At 55.1% G+C, this 19242-nt stretch overlaps 1 protein-coding gene across 1 annotated transcript in view; it reads right to left on the bottom strand.

Moving 5' to 3' along the window:
• Positions 1 to 19242, bottom strand: part of CSUI_001867 (vacuolar protein sorting-associated protein) — a 44556-nt gene that overhangs the window by 16169 nt on the left and 9145 nt on the right. Inside the window, exons 4-13 of the mRNA XM_068062070.1 lie at positions 17923 to 18974; positions 13442 to 17298; positions 12556 to 12650; positions 11901 to 12060; positions 11017 to 11447; positions 3367 to 10332; positions 1946 to 2669; positions 852 to 1263; positions 526 to 671; positions 52 to 281 (exon numbers count right to left, since the gene is read on the bottom strand). Of these exons, the coding sequence (XP_067925956.1) occupies positions 52 to 281; positions 526 to 671; positions 852 to 1263; positions 1946 to 2669; positions 3367 to 10332; positions 11017 to 11447; positions 11901 to 12060; positions 12556 to 12650; positions 13442 to 17298; positions 17923 to 18974 (14073 nt within the window). The remainder of the gene's footprint in view (positions 1 to 51; positions 282 to 525; positions 672 to 851; positions 1264 to 1945; positions 2670 to 3366; positions 10333 to 11016; positions 11448 to 11900; positions 12061 to 12555; positions 12651 to 13441; positions 17299 to 17922; positions 18975 to 19242) is intronic.

The raw sequence follows: 19242 nt of genomic DNA, 5'->3' as shown, positions 1-19242 counted from the left end.
GTCTCCGGATCCATACCGTAACAACCGGCGATAAGGACGCAGAGCGCTTACCTCTACGACCGCTTCGCTCCTTTGTTCAGAGCTCTCGTGAAGCCCGTCTCCATCATTGTCTTCCTCACTGTGCCTCGTAGCAGTGTTCTGTTCATCCGCCGCCAGCGCCGCCGCAGCGCGAGGGGGAAGCAGGAGGGAATAAGGCACAGGATGTATCTGGACTGGCGGGGATGCGTGCCGCGGACTGGATTCATCTTCCGGTTCGACTGTGGCGATAAGGTAGATGAAGCCTGCGTATGGCAGAAAGCGCAAGCAAGAAAGTGCCATAGTTCAGTACAAACCCCTCCTATCTGTAGCGAGCGCACTAGGCACTTGATATGGGTCAGAAAATCGAAGAGGCGTTGATGGCTGAAAGCTCGTGCAGGTGGCGCGTAGAGCTCGGTGCACTCGCACTCTATATGTACTGCAAGCTCGCACGTGTAACGAAGCGCTATCGACTTGACATGCTCAGTAAGGGCACTGAACCGTCCTTACCGGCCAGGGGAAGCTGATGAAGGTGCAGTTGCTCGTTCAGGTGAAGACGGCACTCGAAAGCCAATCGCCCACTGGCCTTCGAAGCTCCTGAAGACCTCGCGGGGGCGTACGGGCCGGCAGCCGGCTGCAGAGCCTCTATGCGACAGCTACGGACAGCGGAGAACGAGAACGCAGAACGGCACCAAATAAGTCATGTTGGTTCTCTGTACAGAGCGTGAAGCCAACACGACCGCCCTCGGCACCAAAGACGATTACAACAAACTCGTCGCACGTCAACTAGGTTACCTCGCTCTCTTTTTTGCTCAATCGCGTCCCGACAGACTCACTTGAGGCCAAAAGGAAGAGTAGAGGCGAGCGCCACTGGCGGATGCAGAGCGATCTTCATTTGCACGCAGGTCTTGTCCTCGTGCGTGACCTCTTCCCCGTGACACACTACGCACAAGTTGAAGTTTCCACATACCCCCAAGGAGCCCGCTAAACTTTTGTGTCCGCTCTGGCCGGCCGAAAGATCGTCATCCGTGTGTGGGCACAGACAACAGCATCGCAGGAGATCCACCACAGGGGCCACACGCCTTTGCCCCGCGCCTCCTTCCCCAGTAGAAGAGGACGAGGTTGAGCGAGCAGGACGAGCACCACTGGTCAGCAGCTGCCATAAGCGGTGCAGCAGGAGACATCGAGACCATGTGAAGGGGTGAGACGGGGACAGCGGACGGACAGCTAGTCGGCCTCTACTGCAGACTGCAGGAAGAAAAAGCGGCTCACCAGAAGACTTTAAGCTACAGTAAAGTAGCCAGCATGGCTCGAGGCAGCTCACCAACAGCATACACATGATATAGACCGATGGCCAATGTGCAGACTATCGATCGTTCTGCTTGAACACAAAGTCATATTGATGCACTTCAAACGCACGTGACGAACGTTGAGCGCCGCACTCATGGTTGACCCGATTCGCTTGACAGACAGCAGGCGCGTGCACAGACTGCCGTAGAATCAGTCGCCTGCAATCTGCGTATGTTGGAGCAGTCCCCGATGGGCCTGAGTGCGTCGACAGCTATTTACCTTTTTCTTCACTAAGCGATGTAGCCACTGACTTTGTACCGCAGAACCTGAACGAGACAGTCATTGAGTGCGATTAGTGAGGACCGTCAAAATTCGACAGGTGTTTTCTCTACCGAGGTCTGCAGCCTTACGTCTTCACGCTGATCACTCTCTCCTGCCTAGCGAAAAGCGAGCGGTCGGATTCACCGGGCGAAATTTACACATGCCAGTGCGTGAGACGCAAAATACGACAGCTTGCTGTTCAAGTGCTGAAGAAGACGTGCACACACTATAGCGGGGCAACAAGATCTCTGCCGACACTCATACATGTCCAGCGATCCAACGCGTGATGCAGGCCTGTGTGCCTGGGCCCCAGCCTTACGGTTGACAGGGACAGCTGCAGATCCTCCAGGTGGCAGAACAAGTAATCTGGTCCCTTTTCCCGACTCCGATTCACTGTGCGCACCCCACTCCACATCCCCCCTCGCTCGCTGCTTTCTACCGGAACCTGTCTCTCCTGATGAGCCGGGACGGGTCGCCAGAGACGCCCCAGGACAAGCCCCTTCACCCACGCCCATGCCGTCAACAGCAGGAAATACAAGAACTTCGAAGGGTACAAAGCACTTGTTCTGCAAGAGCACTTGAGACTGAACGATCAGTCTCTTTCTGCCGGCCTCTGCCACGACTCGGCAAATTATGTAAGCAGAATCCGGTGCAGACGCAACCGAAGACGCCTGCGGCCCCCCAGGCTTGTGAGCCCCAGGTGGGAGAGACAGAGGCAGCGGCTCCAACTTCTCGCTAGGCTTTCGAACAGAGGGAAGAGGGACAGGAGAAGATACGCGCTTGTCAACGTCGGAGCTTGGGGACTGCGGCCCAGCCGCTTCATGCGCACTAGCTTGAGAACTCGGGGACACGAACACGGCCGGCGATTGTGCGGTGTCGTGATAGGGTGTCGCAGGCGAGTACCGCGGCCTGTCAGGACGACCAACATACGACGACGGAGACGGATGGGCAACATCTGGTGCCAGAAGAGGAAGAGGCTCATGAGCTGAAACCAGAGAAGAAGGGGTCTTCTGATTCTGTGCTTTTGCTGCGTCACCAAGGAGCTGGGAGAGGAGAACAGAAGCAGCAGCCATCACAACCGAAGCACAGGCCATGGCGCCCTCAGTGAAAAGTGCCTCGGAAGTATCAGAATTAACAATGGTACGCCGGCCAGTCACAAGAAGTGAGCAGTGCGGTGTAACTCGCAGCGAACATCCAAGCCGATGTTTTTGGGTGCCGAAGTCACGTCAGGGTGCAAGTAGTTCATACGCAAGGCCTCCGTCTGTCACCCTGGCCCTCTGCAATGCATCTGATCGACATTACAGAAAGTGACGGCAAGTCATTGCTGTGAGACCCCCGCCCCCCCGCTGCCTCTCCAGAGCGACGCAGCCCTCGACCGGAGCAGTAGCATGCGTACAGGGGTAAGACAAGAGCTCAACACGTCCCGCAGCACAAGATGCACGGTCGAGAAAGCAGGATTCCAATCAGACAACTTTCGTAGACGCGAGCCTACTTTCCATAAAAGCAGCTGACTACCCGCATACTCCCCACTCGTGGCGACCATACCGTGACTGAGTATGACCTGCTATCTGCAGCGCACAAGGAGACTTGACGTGAGACGATTCCCTACCCGCCGGATCCTCACTTCTTCTGTTCCACAGAGACGAGAATCAAGTTTCACTCCCTGCACACACAGTCGGTCCTGACGCCGCATAGGCAAGTATCGCGCTTTCGAGGACGCGCCTACAGGTGGTAACGTACCTCCCGTTTTCCATTGACAATTTGGATTAACGGCTGAATATACACCCCCACTCTGTCAACGGGGACAGGCCGGCCGGCTACCCATGCCAGATTCTCGTCTCCTCCCTTTACATATTTCTCGCTTTCATCACCGGCGCCTCCTCTCTCTCCCGTCCTGGCCCCTCGACAAGCCGTCAGTTTCAGTTTGGCGTGGTAGCTCGCAGCTCGTCCGACCTCAACCTGCAGTTGTTTAAGAGCTTTTTCTTGGCCTGCAGGCACTACAACCTGGATCCAGCGCTGCCTGACGCTACCGCCTCTCTTCTCAGTTCTCTGCCTGTCGCCAGTGTTTTGTCCGTCTCCTCTCATCAGATTTGCCACGTCTGTATCACCCGGTTTTTGTGGTGCATGGCCCGCGTGTCCGTTCTGCTGTGCCTGTCTGGCATGCTGACCCGTTTCGCTGCATCTAGTGTTGCGGAGACTACTGTCTTCAGTGTGAGAAAGTGTCCGCTTTGCGCATTCCGATGCCCGCATCCCCCGTTCACTAGCGGAAAAAGACTCCGCATCCGCGTGACGCACGTTGCCCCGACGCCCCCTCCCAGCATCCCACATTGCCATTTCGTCTTCTACATCCTGGTCTGGGATCAGCATGTGCGCCGGCGTTATCACATCCGTGTCTTCCCCCCCCCTGTGAGACTTCCCTTTTTCCTCCTGCCCCTCACGAGAGTGCTTAGTAGAGCGACCAATTTCCGCCTTCTTCTCTGGTAACCCGGCTTCCCCCCCTTGAACTGCACCAAGGCTTCCTCCAACAGTAGCCTTGTCCAACGCTCCGTCATCTGCCTGAGCGACGTCGGGCAGTGTGACCGAACGATGGGGAACATCGACCTCGAGGAGCATTCCAGTTTCGTTTTTGACAAGGTATGGAATGAACAGCACATGACGACGTGGATCCACAGCTGATGCTGTCGTTCCGAACCCTCCCCCTCCCGCAGCAACCAAACGTGCACTGTGCCCTACACCCGCCCAAGCGGAGCCACCACGAGGAGACATAGCGCCAGGAGACGAAGGATAGCCTGAAGCAGCCAGCTCAGGGTGCGGCCCCGGGCGGAACGAACTCGACAACAAGGCAGAATCGGGACTCATCTGGTCTGCTGTCACGTCGTGTACGGAAGTTGCACTATTCGCGAGATCAATGTCATCATCGTTTAACTTACCAGTCTCTTCAGTAACACTCCCGGGCGATGCTTGCTCCCTGCTCTCGCTCCCCGTGTCCTTCCCGTCCGCGGTGCTCTGTTCCCTCTTTGCGTTTCTCCCTTCTCCCAGGTCTGTACTCTTTTCTCGACCTTCGCCATCCCTGTCCTCCCCTCTGCTCTCCGCATCAGGAATTAGGCCCGAGGTAACATGCGTCCCCCTGCCTTCCTCCGCTTCCAAGAGGACCCGCTCCTCTTCAAAACCTGGCACTTCCAGCGGACTGCTCTCAACGCTCGCTGCCTTCACTAGAGGCAACTGAACCGAAGATGGAGGCGGCTGGTACTCCTCCACAACGAGCTGGGGCAGGGAAGGCAACGAAGAGAGCTCCCTTGACAAACGCCCGCCCTCATCAGCTGAATGAGAGGGTCCGGGGGATCCCCCAGACGAGGGCGACGGCGTGTCGCGCGAACTATGTATACCCTGGTATCCCATGTCCTGACTGGAGCGAGAATGTTTGTCTTCAGCTGTGGAAATTGACGCTGAGCCTTCGGGGTTCCACGTGATGACTGGTTCTTCACTGGCACCTGTCGGATTCGAGTGGCAACGCGTTAGTGCGTCTTTCACCGACCCGCGCTCACATTGCCCCCCAGTTCTCGGTTGGAGCTTATCGTTCTCCCGTTGGAGGGCCCTGTTCATGTTTTCTTCCCCTGCGTCGTTTTCCTCATCAGACCTCTCGTCTTCCTGCGGCACTCCCCTATCAGCATCACGACTGGCTTCCGGGACGGTATTCCGTCTGTGCCGCGACACTTCGACAGGCGCAGAGCATCGTCCAGCCGCCGAGCCTGAAGAGGTGCTCCCTATCTTCGTGTCGGTACGAGCACGGCAAACCAAGGCGTGACGCTGGAAATCCGAACGCCACTGCACAAGAGACGAGAGCAGCGTGCGAAGAAGAATGTGAGAGACGTTGATCTCAACGGGTGCTGTACATGGTGAAGAAATGAACAATCCGACGTACTTTTCTTCCCGCTCGATTTTCTCTTTGGTGTCATCTTCCTCTTCCTCTGCACTCTCCCGTGTAGAACTTGTGACACTTGACGGAGAAGATGCCGATATCAGGGAGGAGGAGCCAGAGTACCGACGTCGCCTCTCATCTTCCTCGAGCGGTGAAACAGACCGTGAGCGAACCGAGCTGGCATCCCCGAGTGAAGGTGCTCTAGAACTAGCCGGGTCACCACCTGCAGACGACGAAGACGCTACCTTGAACTGGTCCTTTGACGGCAGTTCTTCCTCGCTGTCCCAGGAGGACAACGAGCTGCTCTCGCGACTAAACGAGCTGCTGTCTCTGCTGCTGCTCTCCAGTGAGCTCGGTCCTAACTCATCCCACTCGCTACTAGCACGCGAATGCTCTTCATCGTCCTCATCAGACCAACCGAAGACAAATGTAGGCTGACGACTGGGGGCCTTCGAGCCCCCTGGTCCTTGCCCAGCGTCTATACTATCTTTTCTGTTCTTCGTCTGTGTGCCATCTCCAAATCCTCCAGTCCCTCGCTCCCGCGACCCGGGGAATTCTTTGGAGTACACGTGCGCCTCGTCTACCTCATGCTTCGGGTGCCGGTACCCCCCCCTTCTCTCATTCACCGCCCCAGCGTCTCGTGAGCGCCTCCGCCCTCGCTCCACTTTCGAGTCCGGAAAAGTTTCCTCTCGGCTCACCTTTTTGTGCCCTTCCTCGGAAACTGCCTCATGTCTGCCCTTCTCTCTCCCTCCTCTAGAGTCCTCCCTTAAGCCCTGTTCCGACTTCGCAACAGCAGCCGCCCTCCTTCGTGCAGCTTGCTCAAGAGCAAGGGCAGCTAATGCGGCGACGTCAGCTGCCCCCGCCTCAAGTACCTGGTGCCTGGGAGATGATTCTCCAGGATATAAACAGGCGTAGACATTGTAAGGAAGCTCTCTCCGCACAACGTTTACTGCGAAATTTTCAACTACGGGTTCAAAGGCCACAGCTACGGGATTGAAACACCAGAGAAGCAGCGATATATTTGCACTGCTTACACCACACGTAACAACTCTTGGCGCGCCGCCTACAATCTGCTCTACTGACGGGAAAGGAACGCTGAGCTCTGTTGGTTCATTCTCGGTTTTCGATGCCGACAAGCTAGGACAAAAACATACTCGGACATGTCCTTCTTCACCCCACACAGAAGGAGGCTGGACAAACACGTAGGAAGCATCACACGCACTATCACTCGTCATGCTATGGTGTCCCGTGGCGTAGCGCAGTGCATGAGGATTCCACTTATCTACTGCTTGTGTGTTCGTCTCCAAAGGCGTTCTAGCGTCCTCTTCGACTTTCCGTGTTGCCATGAGAGGCGAGAAGGAAGGCGCTCCCCCGCGCTTGTCCGCTTTCCTGGGGGAGAGACACTCATCCTTTGCCAGGTGGGCTGCTTCGCCTGCCGCCGCAGCAGTCCATAACAGGGCGTCGCCGCGCACCGCATACACCCGATGCACAAAGTCTGCGGACGGTATGAACAACTGCAAAACTGGGGCGTGCAGAGATCCGCCGCAATCGTTCAGCAATGTTAGACGGAGAGCGAGAATTCGCACTTCGATCTCCTTTTGTCCCTCATGTTGTTCTGCTCCTGTTTCCGGTGTTCCTGCAGCCTCGTCCTTCTTCTGCCTTGGCGGCTGTCCCTCTGTATGGCTAAGCGTCTTGCTCAAACTGAGGGACGTTCGGTCTTCCGTGGATCCGACGTCTTCTCCAGGATCAGTCGAAGAACTGGGACAAAAGCGATCACCTGCAGACTGTACGTCGGGGTTGGGCTTATCGTTTTCATGCGACTGTGCATCAAGTTGCGCCTTCTGGGAGTAAAGACAGTTGGATACGAGAAGAAGGTCTTGGTACGAGATCTCTATCGAGCAAGGATACATGATGACATGAAGACGAGTCATCTCCAAGTGACTTTGACTTAGGCTACGCGCTGAGGAAGAAAAGGAAGAAGAGACCGAAGGCGACAAACCCAGGGACGTGGTCCTACGTGAATCTAATGTGCAGAGACTTGCTTCCCTGTCCACGGGAAGCGGTGGAAGTTGCTTTTGCTGTTCGTGGCCTTCTGGATACACTCGGGTTCTTTGGCTGTCTTCTCTCCCTGTCGTAGCAGGCTGGGATCGGGGGAATTGTCCGTCTGTAAAGGGCTCATAGGTCGAGTTCTTTTGATGCGTTAGCATATCCAGATGCATTCCAGCACACAAGATACGCATATCTGCCTGCCGTGGCTTGCCGAGTCCTCCCCGCACCGAGTTGTCTGATACTATTGATGAAGGAGGAACCCGGAACCCCATTTGCTCTCCAGTCAGACTCAAGTTTTCTTCGGCATCCTTCTCCACACCCCGACTTTCAAATCGACGAGCTTCGCATGTATACTTTTCCCTCTGTTCCGCTGCCACGAGTGTTGCGGCCTTCCGACAGCAGAACAAACTCGCTTCTCGGACCCTTATGAGGGTATAGCCCTCTTGAAATCCAAGTTGTCCCTGCACTCCCTCCTGTCCACCATGGACTAAGTGCTGCACCTTCGTACCTCCCTCGCTGTTTACTGATTCTGTTCGGTAATTCCCTTCTGCATGGATGCTGGCGCTCGGAGCTATCCTGTCGAACTCCCCGGTTCTCGAGGACCGTCCATCCACTGGAGAACTCAGATTCTTCAAAGCGGACAAAGATCCAAGGGAGAGGAGAGCTTGGCGATCTTCACTCACTTTGTCTGGAAGCGCTGGAGCAACCTGAGCCTCACCTTTTGTGTCTTGCTCGCTTCGGGGCGTCTGCACAGGAGCGGCTGCCGCGTGTCCAAAAATTGAAGGAGGGGGAGAGCCACCTGTTTGCTTGCGGAGAAGGAGTGAACACTGCATGGCCACTAAAGCGCTGTTAGGATTATGTAGATCTTCAGGAAGCAACAACGACGCAGCCGAAAACTCCAGAAGGACTTCTGACCTCTTCACAATTCTCTGGGGGGTGTTTGATGCAGCTTCCTCCGTGGTACCTCCTCGCCAATTTCCTCTGTCTTTTCTGCCCCTGAGTTTGCGGTGTCTCGACCTCCCCGAAGAACGTGCTTCAAGATCGAGTCCTCTCCCTCCTGAACTGTTATCTTCGGGTCTTCCTTGTTCTAACTTATTTTCTGCTTGTCTCGATTTCAAGCTTCGCATAGGCAACAGCTGACTCACCTTCCCGGCTTTTACCCCGAAGCCCTCTGGAGCACGGCGACTTGTAAGCAGCGCGTGTGTCATGCGGGAAGCGGCTACTTGACTGCTTTGCTCAAGCAGATCCCCGGTCGGTGACTCTTCCTCTGATTCGGGGCCGTGTAAGCCCGTCTTCCCGAAAGATTGAAGCCGTGGAGAAAACGGCAATCGCATATGATACACATCTAGAACAGCTGACTTCAGACGACCCAGGTGAGAGACGGAGTGAGCCTTGGAGGTAACAGAAGGATTGTAACGTAGTTCGCGAGATGTGAACGCCTGCCTCGGCAGAGGCAGGTCATATAGGTCTTTCGCTTCAGTTTCAAACTCACTGCGAGAGAATTCCCCACTGCCGTTTAAAGGAAGGGGAGGTATCACCGGTTGCGCCCGCCCTTGGTGTATGGCGGAAGGCGTTTCGCTCTCCTCGTTCTCGACTTCTTTCCTCTCCCCCACACTGTCTCCATTCGCCACAGCTACCTCGTTCTTTCCGCTTTTCCCAGCAGCACCACCTCGCGAGCTCCCCTGCCTGCCAGCGTTACGCATGTCGCCTCCCTCGGGTGCCAGTTTCTTACCACCAGGAGAATCCGCGGTGCTCGAGGGGGAAAAAAAGAAGTCGTATGTCTGCATGAAGAGCGGTAAGTGAAGTACGCAACGCGGATGAGCAATGCTGACAGAAATCCTTTGCTGATTCTCAGTAAAGGAGAGATCCTTTCCTTCAAGACAGGTTTGCGGGTCGGCGCTTCCGTGTCTCAGACTGTCTTTTTTAACGGGAACGGGCTGGGCGCTCCTAGAAATCGAAGACTTGCTAGGTGAAACAAATTTTGCGCATGGTTCAGACAACACTTCCCTACCGGCTTCGTACGAGTCACTTGTCTCTGAAGTCAACACTGGACGCAGAACGGCGTGCGCACTGCGGTAGACAACGTTAAGTTCCGGCCTTCTCCGAGCCGCTTCCCCAGCAATCTCGCTACCAAGAACGGATAAAGGGAAGGCATCACTAGTTCGGCCACCCAATGTGAAAGCGCCTCTTTCTCGATGCAAGGGCTTAGTCTCTCTAAACAAATCAGGGGCAAAAAGACACTCTTCCGGGAGTCCTTGAAAGCGAAGGAGAGACAGCGGACGTATAAACTCGACGTCATCGAGCACCGCGCCCCTGTCCGTGGGACTGTCACTGTCGGAGCCAGACTCAAATGTCTTTTGCGTCGACCCCTCAAAGAGAGAAAAGCTGTCCTTTCTGTCCTCACTTCTCCAGCTGTCAGCCTCCCGGGTTTGGCCACTCTTCTCCGTATGCGCGTATCTGGGTGCGTGCACACGCTGGGTTTGCTTGACGGCAGCCGAGCTCGCTGAAACAACGTTCTGCTGAGCCGCGAGATGAAACCAGTTGTGCCTGGTGTCCGATAAAATGACGTTGAATGGCCCGGCTGATGTGGGATGGAAAACGCGGGCTGTGTCAAGACATACTGCGGCCAAGGTTGCCGACAGCTTCTCCAGGGCATTCGAAACAGGCTGCCTGGTCGCGAGGAAGGTGCCCTGGAGGAGAGGACTGAATGGTGGGAGAGAAACAGATAGTAGTTCCACCTGAAAACAGCAGAAGACAGAATGACACCGAATACGAAGACTCGCTTGAACGCCACCTAGTGCTGGCCAAGTAAATGCTGCCACACTATACAAGCGCGGGGAGGGTCTATCTACTCATGGCCAGATAAAATGCACAAACACGTGTTTACTTGAAACAAACACAACGTGTGAGTGCGAAACCACATCTCATGAACATATTCAGAAGGCGTAGTAAAATCACGGATAGACTTGCCCGGTACCAGAATGCTGGCTAATCCCAGGTGTAGGACTGCGCGGGCAACTAGCATGTAGGGAGAAACCGAGTGGACAGAGCCGTAGGCCTGTCCCGGCTTTACTTCGGCCTCTCCAGGGCGCGAGTACACACGTGAACAGACCAAGAAAGTGAAGACGCTAGTAGGCGCCGCAAAGGGGCACGCACTGGGAAAACACCCCTATGGTGCAACTGTTCTTTCGCGACAAGAGCTGATGTCGGGAGCGATTCCCGGTGCTGCCGCTATTTTGACATGTAAATAACGCAGACGCTGCGAATACTTAGCAGCCCCGGCGACGACTAGTCTACAGGCATTCACGTATCTGGTGACTTCGCCGATACACCGCCGGCAGACTGCGAGTACACAACATTTGAAACATGTGCTCTATTTCTTTTGTTAGCCGCCTGCGAAAACTGGCAGTCACATGACCCACCGTCATTGTCTTGGCATGTAAAAGAAGAAATCTTTCTCCGCCGTCTCTTATTTTTTCTTCTCGTCTGTCATCTCGAACCACTTCGCTTTGCCTCCTGAGTCCTCCTCGTTTTTTCTTCTCTGCATCTCGGGGCTTCTTCACGCTGTCCTTTGAGCCCTGTTGGTAAGGGGAAGCCGCCCGCTCGTAATTGACGTTTCCACTGCGACTGACCCTTCCTGCCCCGACTTCGTTGCCTCCGCACTGCGAGGCTCTCTTCACCAGCTCAATAGTGAGATTTTTCATCAACACTTCAAAGCGTAGGGAACAAAGGCCCGCCTCCTCGAGCACTTTAAGCCAGTCCACGGTTGTCGGGCAAGGAACATGATCTGCGTCTTTCTCGTAACTTGTCTGGGAGCCACAGGCTCGGGAGTATATGGAAGTGGTATCGTCCACTGAGCAAAACGCAGAGCATAGGAGACCGCAAGCCACCCAGTCCAGTCAGGCGTGGGAGGCAACTACCGTGTAAGTAAGTGTACCTACACACTGATACATAGACACATACCCACATACATGTACCCTGTAAAGAGCTGCGGGAATTTCCAGTATGGACAGCTCTTGGCATAGAGCGAGAAGACCGCCAGCGTGGGTGCAACTACCCTGTAAGTCAGTCAATGCCCCCATACGCAGCTGTCTTTCACTATGCCTCGCCTGACTCACGCCACTCCTGGCAGGCCCGGAGTGCAGCACGAGTAACGAGTGCAACACCGGACACACATTTCAGCCCGAAACTCAGTTTGTGGCTTCTCTGCCAGTCTACCGTAAACACCGATATAAGGCTTTGGTCTTACTCACCACATCGCACGCCGGGATGACTAGGACATACTCACACAAAGAATCCGACTTACGCTGGGCCTTCCTCGCATACGCAGAGCGGCTCCGGAGCAAGCGAGCCCTTAAGCGCTCGTGAGAGGGGGAGCACCGGAGCGAGGTACGACGAGGAGGAGGTGAAGGAGGAGTAGCCGGTGTGTTGAGAACTGCCACATCAGGGTCTTCTTGAAGGAGATTCTGAGTGGAAAGAATACCAGTCAAGAACATGTTGCCCCAGTATCGAAATGTCGCACCGACACCGCCAGGAGTCTAGGATGCTCCGTAGCGACATCCTTGCACGCGACACGCAGCAGTACACGTTCCTTGCAAAAGCCGAGAAGCCGCTAAAAAACTCCGGGACCCAGACACGACCTACTATCCCCGCAAACACAGTGTGCATCTGTTGCCGTGGCCTGAAATGTGGGGATCTACGTACTTCTCATCATGTAGCACACCTCCCTGCCACGCGCACCAAAAAAAAAAAGGATCGGGAAGAGCTCCCCGTGCGACGTCTCCGGGCACGGCACGCCAACCGACGCCGCCTCTCTCAGCTGCACTAAGCCGTGGGTACACAACGCGGGCGCTGCATAGACGTGAGAGCGGCGTGCTCAGGAACCAAGGGAGTTCGATAGAAGCTTATCAAATGTGGAAAACACTCTCGCGGCGCGATGCTTCGGCGCGACCGAGCCTCACCGAGTTGAGGAGCGCGAGAAGGAGCTGAAAGCGGAAAGGCGAGAGGACCAGCGGGACGTCCTCGACTTCGACACGGAGCCACGTAGGATGTGGAACTACAGATAGAAAGAAGCCAACGCAGATTGAGCACAAGAAGACATGTCAAAAAAAAAGAAAATGGACGGCAACTGAGCGGTGATGCCACCCAGCGGAGCAACCTCGTCAAGAACAAGGGGCAACGAACAGTACACGGCACCTCGAAACAAGGTAGTTGACGGTGAACCAGTGGCTGAACAAAATATTATTCTTTGCCTGGAGGTTTGTTACGTTCCGTACAGTTGAAGGTAGAAGGTATGAGAACAAGCACACCACCCTGGCGGTGTCCCAGGGCCACAGTACACACGAGCCAACGGGAGGGTTCGATTTGTCGCTTCTTGCAACGCGGTGGGAGGTTGGCTCAGCAAGAACCGAAACAGGGTGCTGCAGATAGTGAGCAGTCCTCGCCCACGAACTTTACTCTAGTGCACCGAGACACTTTTCCCCGCAGCTAGCTCTCGTAAAACAAAAGTCGTCATAGACGAGCGGACACCGAGTGCGCATCGACTGCGACGCGACAGGATCGCGATGACGACCACGAGAAGAGAAACGAAATGAGTATCCAAGCAGTCAGGCGGCGCCACCACGCCCCTGCATGTCAATCTGCGTATCGATCCTTTTTAAAAAGGGAGCATCAGCCGCACACTTCAAGTAGGAACGCTAAACGCCGCCGGAGGTTCTACACCTTAAGCAAAAGTAGGAACGTCCTGCGACGAGAGCACGGAATGCGGCTGGCAGAGTGGCCGGCGAAACTACAAGCCCGAGCCGGGCGCTCTGCGCTGTATTTTCGGTTCGTTCAAGCGCCACTTACGTTTCCGTCGGCTGTTGTTGAGTCCCCGGATAAATCGCACTACGACGTCCATCTCCTTCAAGACCACTTCGTTTTCTTCCGGTTTGTTAGAGCTTGTGGTAGTCTCTCGTTGTATCATCGTTGTTCCTCTCACTTCTTTTTTCCACGGGCCTTTTATTTCAGTTGACCTCCTTCTCTCCCCCTTTGTCTCTTTGCCATCCTCATCGGCAGGACTTCCTTGTACAGCTTTTCTTCGTCTCTCCTCGGCACCAACTTCTTCTACCAAGGGTGTCCATAACCGCCTCCACCTGACCGTGCCTTTCATTTTCATCAGGCGTACCTTTACTTCCTCAACCAGACCCCATCTGCCCGGTTCGCAAGAGATCCGGTTGGTCACTGAGAAGTCGCCTAACCGGAGTTCGATGCCGGGACACAGCGCGTCCTGGAACGCACATGAAAACCTTTCTACGCCTGTGCCCTTCTCCTTTCGCCGCTTGGAAGCGTCGCGTGCAGCTGTCGTCGTCCTTCCTTGCTCTGGTGAGAGCGGTGCGCTTCCCCTCTCCTCCCCTTGTAGACAAAGCGTCTCCTTCGTTCGCCCTTGTGGCAGAGACCCGTGTCTTGCTGAATGCTTGGTAGTCACGACTCCTGTCAAAGAAGAAGGATCCACTGTTTCATCCTCAGAGAGACGCAGGTTGCCTCTTGCTTCCTCGGTAACAGAGTCGCTTGCCTTTGTCCCGTGACGAACTTCTCCTACTCCGTGCCCTTCGCCCGGTTGTTTCGACGCGACTGCGAGCTGCAGCCTCGTCTTCTCGTCCCCATGGCTTTCGCTTACGATCCCGCTCACAACAGGAGAAACGGCACCTGGGACAAACACGATGGGCGAGCGAATCGTGACGTGATAGCTGTACAAGTGAAGCGCGGGACGCGCCAGATCCTTCATGGCTCGCACTTTCGCAAGATACGCGTTAGATGCTGTTGAGTGCCTGTCCATCCCACAGCTACATCGCAAAACGTTCCGGCGCCCTGAGTTCACATCACCAACCATTCCCTGCACGGGGACGTGAAACGGAACCGGTGGGACCAGTGGCTTCGATGGAGACGGTGCCTGAGACGCTCGAGTAAGAATGTCGAGAAGTCGATGCAAGCGATACAAGCCGATGTTTGCAAAGAACTGACCACGGCCGGGCTCGGGTCTAGCAGTCGCAGCAGCAGGATGGGCGCTCGACGGGACACCAAGCGGTAAAGAGGAAACCGGTAGTGATGACGGCGGGCTGGACGGCGACGAAACAGAAGGGGGCGGGTGTGCAGGTGCAGGACTAGCTGTCAGAGTTCCAATGAAAGAATCGAGGATCCAGTCAAACAGCTTCCAGAACTTTTTGTGAAGATAGACGAGCTCGATAGCTCCAATATCAACTCCTAACTCAAGGGCATAACCAGCGAATGAAGGAAGCAGAGGATGCAAGGACCTCATCGTCACCCGCAAGATGTAAGGCTGGTCCGGTAGTATTCCAATAATCTTGGTCGCAAGGGTCCGTGTCTCAGAATGCGAGGAACTCGCTGTCCACAATCCCTTCCTGAATCCGAGAGGTGCGCTGCACACATGGTCGCCCTCCGTTGCCGACTCCCCTGCTCGACTTCCTCCTTCCTCTACCACCGGCCTCAAGGTCTCCTGCTCTCTTGGTGGTCCCCGCAGCGGCTGAGACGCTTCTCTCTTCTCTTCGAAGGATCCCAGCATTCTCCTGTACGGTTGAACTAGCTCGCCTTGTTGCTCGTCTTTCTGGAGCCTTTCATCATCTCCCTTCGTCACCTTGCCGCTGTCTGATAGACAGCAGGAACCCCCCAGTCCCTCTGCTACCTGTGGCGAGGGAACCCGTTCCTTCCGTACAGAAGGCACTCGTCTCCTTTGTGAAAGCGACACACCTCGATTTACCCTCCTTATCCTAGCTTCACGTCTTTCAGAGATGAAGGACAGCGTAAGATTCTTTAGAGCAACGTTGCAGTCCGTCGAGTACCTGCGTAGACCCAGAGAGACGGAAGCTCCATCCAGGTTCGAAACAGCGAACTGCTGTTGCGTTAGGACGTTTACCCAAATCAATTTCACCCGTTCTAGTTCCAGAGAAACCGAAACATCGAGTGGATTGAGCTCGCGCTCAACCGCCTTCAGAAGAGGGCCTCGAAGAGGAGATAGAAGTGACGGCCGAAGGCCCCGTATTCGCTGCGGGACACATACGCCATCCACCTCCGCTGAATGGTTCAGTGAGCGGGGTGGTGTCTCGTGACTTTTGTTTTCACTTACGCCATGTTCTCTTCTCACACTTTTCGTGCCTTGTTCTTCCAAGGTACTCATACTCACCGTCGGACCCCTGCTCTCTCTTGACTCTCTAACCGAAGCAGAATCATCTCCGGAGTAGCTTTGCTCTGTTTCTCGCTTCTCATTCGGAGAACTTTGTGACGCGTGGTCCAGCGAGTGCCGCCGGCCCGCCTCCCTCTCATCTGACGTAGGCGGATGCTTCAGGAAACACACGAGACTAGAAAGCGCGTCGGGACGGAAAGTCAAATGCACACAGGACCGCACCACGACCCGCAGCTGAGTCTGGGCCTCGTCTGTCACCGCTACTTGGGAAGGGGCACTTCCTCTGTCAAGTGTGTTTGTTTGCTCCAAATCCCGATTGTCCGACCCAAGAATATCATCCTTGCCTCGTGACGGACCGGCGCCGTCACGTCCTCCTCCACCCTCCACCCCTGGGCTTGAGAGAACGTAACATTCTGTTGAAGTGTGAAACTGCTGATCTTTCCCCTTGCTTTCTGAGGTAGACGAAGGGCGCTTCGCTACCGAACGATACAAGACTGAGATGCACCCTTCACATTCTCCCCCCTGTTTGTTCTGCCGTTCTCTTTCCGACGTCAGGTTACTGTTCGTGTACGGGTCTGAAACAGGTCCTTCGGCAGCCGGGACTGAAGCCGAGCGCACGTGAGAGGTCGTATGAGACTGGGAGCCACTTGTCTTAACATCTGGCGCCATTAGAGGTGCACATGACGAACTGAGCAACGACGGTCTCGGAGGTGGCAGGGTTCTCAAAATTTCTCGGTTGGGATGTCCGACGGGGAGGTCAGGTTCGAGAAGTTGAAGAGAGAGCATCTGCAGAGAAACCCTTTGGCCGATTTCGCTCTGTTCCACAAAGGCAGAGAAACCCGACGTCACCAACTGAACGACTCCACAAGGTTCGTGTTCTAATTTCATGACCTCCTCGTTCCCGGGAGTGGTCCGTAGAGTGGCTGAGGCGCACCTGCAAGAAGGCGCGACGGCAGTCCCGGGGTCACAGGGAGGTTTTTTGAGGCAAAAGAAACGAATAGACAAGCGCTCGAGAGAAAAAGAAGCCATGAAGGATGGAAATACCGGAGCAGCTCTGACACCCCTTGCGTGCGCCGAACCTGCCAGAAGATTCGGTATGTCTTTCTTTTGTCCGCCTGCGATGGATTTGTGTTCGCTTCCACTCTTCGAAATCGGTCTTTCGTATCCTCCGCCTTCCTCCTTTTCCTCAGTTTCTGTCTTTGCACCAGTCTTCAGAGCGCGGTTCTCGGCGCTCTGCTCCTCCTCCAAGTGTTCTTTGCCTTGGTGCATTTGCCGTAGATTACACCCGCGGCCCCTGTCGCTTCTTAGGAGCGTGCTTGTTTCCTGCACGTCGAGAGCCGTCGCCAAACCTGATTCTGACTGGAGAGGTCCATCTACTGAACCCTCACGTGAGAAGGCCCGGTTCCAAGGCCGTACAAAGGAAGACCGGGATCCGAGAGTGAAGCTTCGAGAAATTGTTACAGGCGGGGGAGTAGCTGGTTGGGTTGACGGTGGAAGAATTGGGGTCTTCAGAATCGCGGTAGCTCTGCGGACACGAAGAATCACACGAACTCCCTAGGCCCTCTGTCCGCACTATTGGTAGCTCCCCTCGTATCCTGAAGGCCCGGCTGACCTAGAGCAGGGCCGAACCTCGTTTCACGAACTTTGGTGAACAACTGCGTAGTTACTGCTATTCTGTGCTCCGCTTGGGCTCGCTCTGAGAAGTCGGTAACGCCAACTGTGGTGTCAAGCCAAGCATGCGTACGATAGGCTAGGTCTTCAAGCTGCAAGGAGGCGCTAGTTTCCCTGTATACTACTGGTCGACCCCAGCGACAGTCTTCATGCAGAGGACCTGCCTTGTCATCTTGGCTAAATGTGGCACGAAAACGAGCAGCCTGTCCATAAAATACACAACTAAGCCAGGGCGCTGAGCTTCGAACAAGTTCACGAGACGTTGTTCAGTCGCATTCTTATATTCTTGTGCAGATCGGACCACGGACAAAGACACGAGACAGGTATCTCCGCAGATAGGAGACGGCGAGATCTGAATTACGTTGTTGGCCTGGCTGCACATACGGGAGTGCGGCTATTCTGACGCCTGCCGACTGCACGACAATGCCGAAGGGCTTTTCACCGTGCAGCGTCACTCGGCATGAACTGTGCGACCAACCTGAAGACCGTATCCAGCCCAGCAGCACTGAGGTCCATTGAAAAAGAAGGCAATACGCCCTTAACGAGTATAAGAGACTTCTCGTTCTTCTCTTCTGTCTCCTCTTCGTCTACACTTGCGGAGCCGGAAGTGGGCGCTGCATCCAACGCCTGGAGAGTTGTGTCCATTTCGGGGGAAGGCTTATGCGACTTGCTGACAAGAGAAGACGTCCCCATTGCGGAAGGAGTTATAGAAGAGACCACAAGGGTGCGAAGGTCGACGGTCTGATATGTGGTCAGATCGACGCTGAAGGACATGCCGACTTTATGAAAAATACGCAGTCCATTTTTCGAAGGTTCAGAACTCCGATCAACACAAGAGCTACAGGTTTGTGAATGGACGCCTCTCTCGACTGGATCAGCTCTCTGTCCGGTCAATGTCGCCCTTCCATGACCACCCCTCTGCCCGTCTAGGCCAACTAAGGGGACACCACCTTTCTCTTTCCCTTGTCGGCTGGTCTCACTGACACGTTTTTTGCCTCCGCTTTCATTCTCATCACTCTTCTGGTCGCTCGTGTCCTCCAGTAGAGCTCCTTCATCCCTTAAGCCTTCAAGAAAACCCCAGCATTCATGCAGGCACGCGCACCGCCGCACTTGCAGATCACTGAATACTACCGTGTGTCGAATCCTTGATTGAACCAGAAGTCTGCCTCCACCGTCGCGGCTCTGCTCATCCGCCGCTTTGGTTTGTCCAGCCAGTCCGGTAGGGTCCGGCACATGTGGACCCGGAACGGAGCAAGATGTGCTCCGAGGCAATAGAGGAGTGCGTGTGGTAAGATGACCGGACGCTTCTAAATTCGAGGGGGAACATAACTCAGAGCTCATCTGGAGTTGCCGATCAAGAAATTGACCGACAGCTGGAGAACCCGCACCTCGAACTATCTCTGACGCACTTGGTTCTTCCTGTCCTGGATGCAGGGTAGGAACGGGGGCTGAAAAAAAAGGCCCTGTCAGGGACGACGGCTGACAGACCGCGCCTGGACGGGGGCCATCCCCAAAGTCAAGGCTCGACACCTGCGTAAAGGTCGTCGCACCACGCATCAATCCTTTGCCTTTTACTAAGGATCGCATGTGACTTTCAGGCCAAGTGCGAGTCTCGTAGCACGACAAAGAAAATCAGGCTGCTCCCCCGTGGTAATGTGCCTAGTTATTTGATTTGAGTTTGTACCTACTACTCAACTGTCTTTCTTGGATCTTCCACAAAGCAAAGTATCATATGCATACAGCTAGGTATCCAGGCAACGACCAGAGAGAGAGCGCGCCTGGTTACAAGCTAAAACAA

Source organism: Cystoisospora suis (genome assembly GCF_002600585.1).
Source record: "Cystoisospora suis strain Wien I chromosome Unknown contig_751, whole genome shotgun sequence".
Lineage (NCBI taxonomy): Eukaryota > Apicomplexa > Conoidasida > Eucoccidiorida > Sarcocystidae > Cystoisospora > Cystoisospora suis.
This window is presented reverse-complemented; position numbering and strand designations above follow the sequence as displayed.